The 7202-nt window shown below is 47.6% G+C and overlaps 1 protein-coding gene across 2 annotated transcripts in view; it reads right to left on the reverse strand.

The window, feature by feature from the left end:
• The window catches only part of Akt2 (AKT serine/threonine kinase 2), a 51756-nt gene that overhangs the window by 17819 nt on the left and 26735 nt on the right, over positions 1-7202 (reverse strand). For both annotated transcript variants that reach the window (XM_050129016.1, XM_050129017.1), the window contains exons 3-4: positions 5594-5722; positions 3038-3149 (exon numbers count right to left, since the gene is read on the reverse strand). In XM_050129016.1, the coding sequence (XP_049984973.1) occupies positions 3038-3149; positions 5594-5722 (241 nt within the window). The remainder of the gene's footprint in view (positions 1-3037; positions 3150-5593; positions 5723-7202) is intronic.

The following is a 7202-nucleotide window of genomic DNA, read 5'->3' on the forward strand; positions in this document are numbered from 1 at the left end:
GCACTCCTTTAATCCCAACACTCAGGAGGCAGGGGCAAGTGGATCTCTCTATAAGTAATTTAACCTGTTCTGCATAGTGAGACCCTGTCTCAAAAAGAAAAAAAAGAATAAGAACAAATGGAAACTGGCAAAATTGGCAGAATGGCTGTTAGGGCCCAGCTAGAAGGTGACAGGGAAACACCCCGAAGCCCAGAATGGGAGTCAGAGCATCTAGGCAGCATCTACCCAGCAGTGGTTCCTGCCTTCCCAGGAAACCTGCAGTCCCCATATGCACACTCAGGACAGCCAGCAAGCTTGGGCCTGTATGAACAAGACAGTGAGGACAGCATCGGCCTTCTCTACAGTGGAGGAACCACCCTCTGCTCTGCCTCTGGTTCTGCCTCCCTTTGGAACCAAGAGCTTGGTCTCCAGGGAAGGGCCAACCCAGAAGCCTTCTCTCCATCAGCAGAGGGTGCTAAGGAAATAAAGAATAAGAAGCCAACCTTCATCTTGGTCTTAAAGCAAGCCCTCATCTTAGCATAGGACTCTCGGCTATTGAGGACAAGTTGTCTTGTAAAAAGAAATAAGATCTCACTGGCCAGTGGCTGATGCCCTCTCCCAGGCCTCAGCCACTGGGTGCCAGGTACTGCTGCCCCAGGCTTCCTGTTTATCATCCTCTGAATCTCTTAACAACCCTGTGACAAACTCCAGCTTACAAAGCGCCTGCCAAGCCCTGCAGGGATCTCCACTCAGGGCCAAAGAGGGCTGCCAGCTTTGAGGCCTCTCCTCCCCCCCCCCTCCCAACAGCAGTCTCTGATTCTCTGCTGACACAGAACTCCTTAAGGTCCCAGGGACACAAGAGCTGTTTCACTGAGCCTAGGGCCCACACCTTTAATCCAAGCACTTGGATTAAAGAAACAGAGGCAGGCTGATTTCTGTGAGTTCAAGGTCAATCTGGTCTACAAGAGCTAGTTCCAGAACAGGCCCCAAAGCTACAGAGAAACCCTGTCTCAAAAAAACTTAAAAAAAAAAAAATGTTGTTTCCCCTCTGCATACTCTGGTCAGTCCACTTCCCTGGACTGTTCTCTTCCTATCCCCAGAGTCACACTCATGCCCATCCTTCAAAACTCATCAACACCAATCAACTAGCATCTGTTAGCCTAGGTCTGGTTTTGCTAATAGTCCATATTTGGTCCTCAGTTTTCAACTGAGTAACACTTCAGCTGGTCTGAGTTGATAATTCTGCTCCCTGTGGTGAGGCAAGTATATTTTTAACTTGGGGAGATATGCAACAATAATTACGGTATAGATTGTGGTAGCATCGTGATATTGTGTTGTGCAGGCTCTAGAACGGCACTGTCCAAGAGGGCAACTATTAGCTATACCCACAGCTACTAAAATCAACTAGGAGTCAATGAAGTCACCAGTTTTACTGGCACACACCTGTAATCCAAACAGTTGGGAGGCGGAGGCAAAGGCAGGAGGATCAAAAGTTAATGACTAGTCTTAGTTACACATCAATCAAGGCCATTCTGAACTACACAAGCCCCCTTTTAAAAATGAATAAATAAATAAATAAATAAATAAATAAATAAATAAATAAAAAAAAAAGGTAAAGCCAACATTCTATTTCTCCAGTGCTACACCAGAAATGCTCAATCAGCACCAACAGCTGAGCTCTCTTTCACCCTGGGATGTACATGGAACAAGCGGTATAGGATAGCCTGCTTCAGAGTTCCCACAGGTACAGCAGAAGCTCACCCTATGAACCAGCAAAAGGAGTACTTCTCAAAGCAAAGTCTAGAGGAAGACCATTTACCACACTAGGAGAGCTGTCTGACATACAAATATAAATGAAAACAGCAGCCCAGCTCAGCCAGGGGAGAGAGATAAACTACTGAACAGATATAGTTCAGAAAAAGAAACTCTGCAAGGACAAATGCATCCACAAAGAAAACCTAATCGTGCTTAGACAGCTAAGAATCCACACATTTGACACACGGGGCTACAGGGACATTTTTAGACATTGCCTGACTTAGAAATGCATCCTCCTGTAAGCCTCAATCTTAGCCTGAAGAATCATCCTATGGATTGGAACTGAATCCATGTGAACAAAAAGACAGACACACACGATGCTTCATGGCAATGCTGCCTGTAATGAGCTAGAGGCTGAAAACACAGCACCCTAGAACTCGCTAGATAAACTCAGGGACACCATGTGTGGCTGCTACAAAAGAAATAAAGAGCATGGTGCAAGCAAGAGTCACCTGTGCAGTTAGAGAGGCTCCGAGACAGAGCACTCGGCAAAAGCAGTAAGTTCACAGTGCTGTACTGCGGCCTTCGAGGCACAGAGTGCTCTTCGAGGGCACAAAGAAACTGCAAGCTGCAGAGGTTGGGGAGCACACAGATGAGGTAGTCATTGTAAGTCAGACTGGCCTGGATCTCATTCTGTAGCCTAGAGGAGGCCTAGAACTGAATTTAACCTGCCTCAGTCTGCCAAGCACTGAGATTATGAGCACACACCATCACACTTGGCTCATTTTTTTTTTTTTAAACAAACGAACCTTGAACTTCCTATGTAGCCCCAGGTGAACCTCTTGTCTCATCTCCTCAGTGGTAGGGTTATAAGGATGGGACACCATGTCGAATTTATGTGGTACTGGAGGATTGAAGTCAAAGCCTTGTGCATTCTAGGCTAGACTCTACAAACTGAGCTACATCTCTAGCGGCTGACACTGGACTTTGTACTGACGTTTGGACCAGCGCCTTAAATGAGAGTGCTTATGTGCAGTGCAGCTGGCAAATCTCTAGGCTATGAACAGAGAAGAACTCCAGTTCCTCCCAGGACTGATATGTTCTCAGTCTGAAGATGTGGAGTGGGATCTTTAGATCAAGTATCCAGTTCTTCTCAGATCCAGTTGGGAAGACCACAAGTCAGACAGGTTCCAGGTAAAGAATTCTTTCAAAGTATCCCAAAGGATTCTGTCCACCAAACCTCTTGCCGTCACAGCAGGTCTGTCCATTCTCAGAGGACAGCCACACAGAGGTGCAGACTCACCTCTCGTCTGGAGAGTCTACATGGAAGGTCCTCTCGATGACCGTAGTCCACTGCAGGCAGCGTATGACAAAGGTGTTGGGTCGTGGCCTCTCAGTCTTCATCAGCTGGCATTCTGGAGGGTACAGGCAGGAAAGAGTGAGAGATGGTCCTGCTGCCTAAAGACCACATTCTCCAAGCCATCTTCTGTGTGCCAACTCCCATACCAGATGATGCTAGGGACTGAGACAGTCTAGTCCTGACCATGTCCTCTAGACAAGGATGTCACAGTCTTCACTTGCTCTTCAAGGGCACAAGAAATTGAGCTGTAGAAAGTTCTGCATAGATGAGGCAGAGGTGAGACTTTCCCCAAGCACCACCTCCCTTACAGTTTCTTTCTTGTTTCCACTGCATTGCTATAGTTCCAAGGATAAAACTCAGGGCCCAATGCACACCAGGCATAGGCTCTATCACTGAGCAAGGGCTCTAGCCTCCTTTATTCTTATGAAACAGGGTTTTACACTGAGTTATTCAGGCTGGCCTTGAACACACTCTGTTGTCCAGACAAAAACTGAGGTCCACCATGTTTTGAAGGCCAAACCACCAGCAACAACTCAGAAGTCACAGTTAGATAGGAAAAGACACAGAAGGTATCTAACCCAGTCTGGGCCCTAGGGAGGGCATTCCTGAGGCTAGAACATCTCTGAGTTGAGCCCAGAAGGCAAGGGGGACAAGTAAGTAGTGCACAGCAGGCCACAGAAGACAGAAGCCTCAAGTCTGGAGAGGTGGATTAAGCTGGGCAGGACTATGGAAAAAGTGAGGCAGGTTCCTCTTGCTAAAGGCCAGAGCCAGCAACAGAGAGTTAACGGGGAGAATGAGCTAGGGCAGAGTAGAGCAGGGCTAGGGAAAGAAGGGAATTGGGCTACAGGGCAGGGAGGGGCATCCAGAGCCAGCCTGAGATCTAGAGCAAAACAGATGAGATGGGGATGCAGACAGGGAGAAAGAGAAGGTGGTGGGCGGAAGAACAGGAAGGTCAGCCTGGGATAGGATGAGGATGGAGTTCTAGAGGCCACCCCCGAAAAAATTCTTAAGAAGCTGCTGGAGATGGGCTGGCAGCTCAAGTGAGAAGCTGGCACTACTAAAAGATGTGCCAGGAACATGGGCACAGGAAGAGCACGTCAGAAAAAGGCTTTCTACAGAAGGGGTGGGTGCTAGGCTGGGTTCCGGAATCCACAGGAGGGAGAGCTGGAGGGATAGGCAGAAGCTGCAGTGAGGCCCTCAAGGAGGAGGGAATCTGGGGTAACGGAGACAGGGTAATCGGTGAAACACTCTCAGCTGGTATGACAAGGACATGGTGTTAGGTCCATAGTGAAGGAAGGAGACAGGCGTACAATGGGGATCTTGGGCTTGTCAAGTTGGTCAAGCAAGAAAACACTAGGTTAGCTGGGCAGTGCATGCCTTTAAATTCCAACACTAGGGAGGCAGAGGCAGGCGGATTTGTTAGTCTGAGGCCAGGCTGGTCTACAGAGTGAGTTCCAGGACAGCCAAGGCTGTTACAGAGATACTCTGTCTCAATAAACCAAAAAAAAAAAAAAAAAGTACTAATCCAGTTAAGTATAATAAATAGTGCTTGATAATGACTATTACTGGTTTAGGGAAGCACATATTGCTTCAAAATGGGGACGTGCTCTTAGGATTGTGTCCACAGGTAGTTTCATTGATGTTAGAAAAAGCCACATCGAAACAACAAAGTGTGCTTACCCGGATGTACACAGGACAGCAAATATGCATCCTAGCTATGGACACGTACAGCATGCAACTGTACTGAATATTGTGGATGTAGTAACACAGTGGCAGTTCTCTGAAAACATCTATTCAGAAAGGAGGTACTGTAAAAATACTATATATAATTGTTTTCAAAGTTCATTATCTGCATAGGAACTGAGCTTGCAGGGTCCCCTGAAAGTTGTTTTGGGTGAGGCAGTGGATGTAGCTGGTGACTGCTGTCATCTTTCCGGATATTGCATATTTAGGCTACATTATATTTATATTAAAAAAAAAATTCCTTGCCAGGCAGTGGTTGTACACGTCTTTAATCCCAGCACTGGGGAGGCAGAGGCAGGCGGATATTAAGAGTTACGGGCCAGTCTGTTCTACAGAGTGAGTTCCAAGACAGCCAGGACTACACATAGAAACCCTGTTTTGAAAAACACAAAAAAGAAAATTCCAGGTTAGGTGCCACAGGGGGAACTGAGGACATACGGTGAGCCTTAGAGCAGCTCATCGGGACACTGGCACTTACTGGATGAGGGGGCAAAGAGGAGGGACAACTCTGTTTAAAGAGCAGACAGGACACCAGCTAGAACCACAGAGCCCGAAAGGTGGGCTGTGCAGAAACTTCATGACTTCTCACTGTCCCCAATGACAAGGGCAACAGCAGAAAAGGGTAGAAGTCAGATCTGAGGATGAACAGGCCTAAGACAGGTTCTGGCTCAAGCAAAACTGTTCAATGTGTCCCCAACACCTGCCAGCAAAGCTGTGAACTGTGGAACTCCAACTTTCCCTTGCCCTGAAACGCACCTGCTACAGAGAAATTGTTCAGGGGGGGTAAGGTCTGGTCAGGGGTCTCAGGTCTCTCCTTATACCCAATGAAAGAGCCATCACTCTTCAGAAGGAAGTACCGGGGTCTCCAAGTCTTGATGTATTCACCTGAAACAAGGCAGGAGGAGAAAAGGTCAGGGCAAGGTTAAGCAATGTCCCAGCGGGCAGGCAGCCCAGGATGACAGTGACTCATGGGGGCACCACACTGGGAGGAAGGTAGATGAGTCTCTCCCAGGGGAGCCTTGGAGGTGGCACCTGCTGACGCAGGCTGGGGCACTGGTCTGGGCCCAAGTGATCCACAGGTCATGCCAGGCAGGAAGGCGCCTGCAACAGTGTCCCAGGGCGCCACTGCCTTAGCACATATGGCAGTGGCAAGCTATCCTTGCCAGAAAAGACTGTCCTAAGGGATGTCCAGTCTCTAAACGCTCAAGCCCCATAGGCTATTTATTATCACAGCCATGCAGGAGATCAGATGTCAAACCACTGTCCCACCCTCCAAGTACCCTTGATCTTTTCAAGTTCCCTGCTTATGGGCACACACATATGCATAGCCAACACTCCCCAAGAACTCACTCCTTAAAAGGTTTCTGAAGGCTCCAAAGCTACAGAGAAACCCTGTCTGGAAAAATCAATCAAACAAACAAACAAACAAATAAATAAATTTCTGAAAGCTGGGCAGCGGTGGCATACACTTTTAAACCCAGTATTTGGGAGGCAGAGGCAGGAGGATGGCTGCGGTGTATTGGTTGTTAGCCAAAACCCAGCAAGGTCCAGGTTCTGTAAGAGATCCCGTCCTGAAGAAGTAAGATGGTGAGTGACAGAGCAGAGGACACCCAAAGACCTCTCTGCACACCTGCACATATATTCACTACACACACAAAACAGAAATAGGGCCAGCAAGATGGCTTGGTGGGTGCTGAGCACACAGTAAAGAGAACCAACTCCCACAGTTGTTTTCTGACCTACACACACCCCAGGGCACACATTTTGTGGGTTTTTTTTTTTAATTTTAGGTTTCTAATTTTTAAAATATTTTTACTTAATGTGTGGAAGTTTTGCCTATAGGGATGTATCTGCAACATGTGCATGCCTGGTGCTGCAGAGGTCAGAAGGTGCTGGATCTCTTGGAACTGGAGCTGCACACAGGTGTGGACCACCATGCAGGTGCTGGGAATCCAATCTGGGTCCTCTACAAAAGCAGACAGTGCTCTCAACAAGACAGCCACCTCCCCAGACCAATAGATGTTTTTTAAAAGTGGAAACTATCCAAATGCCCAGCAAAGGACCCATATGATGGGCTACTACTTGGTCAGAAAAAGATGATAGACTGCTGCTCCATCCTACAGAGCAGCTGCACTGTCACTTTTGCCTAAGGCAAAGAAGAGAATCAGTCACAAAGGACCACAAAAATGAGGGCCATTCTGACTTTGGGAAAGTGCAAGCATTCTGTAGAAAGTGTATTTTCCATTTTGAATATCAGCCTTTTCCCAGGCTGGCAGTATACAGCAGGACTCTCTCTCTCTCTCTCTCTCTCTCTCTCTCTCTCTCTCTCTCTCTCTCTCTCTCTCTCTCCCCCTCTCTCTCTCTC

Source organism: Alexandromys fortis, unplaced genomic scaffold, assembly GCF_014885135.2.
Source record: "Alexandromys fortis isolate MF-2015 unplaced genomic scaffold, M_Fortis_MF-2015_v1.1 scaffold_293, whole genome shotgun sequence".
NCBI classification, from domain to species: domain Eukaryota; kingdom Metazoa; phylum Chordata; class Mammalia; order Rodentia; family Cricetidae; genus Alexandromys; species Alexandromys fortis.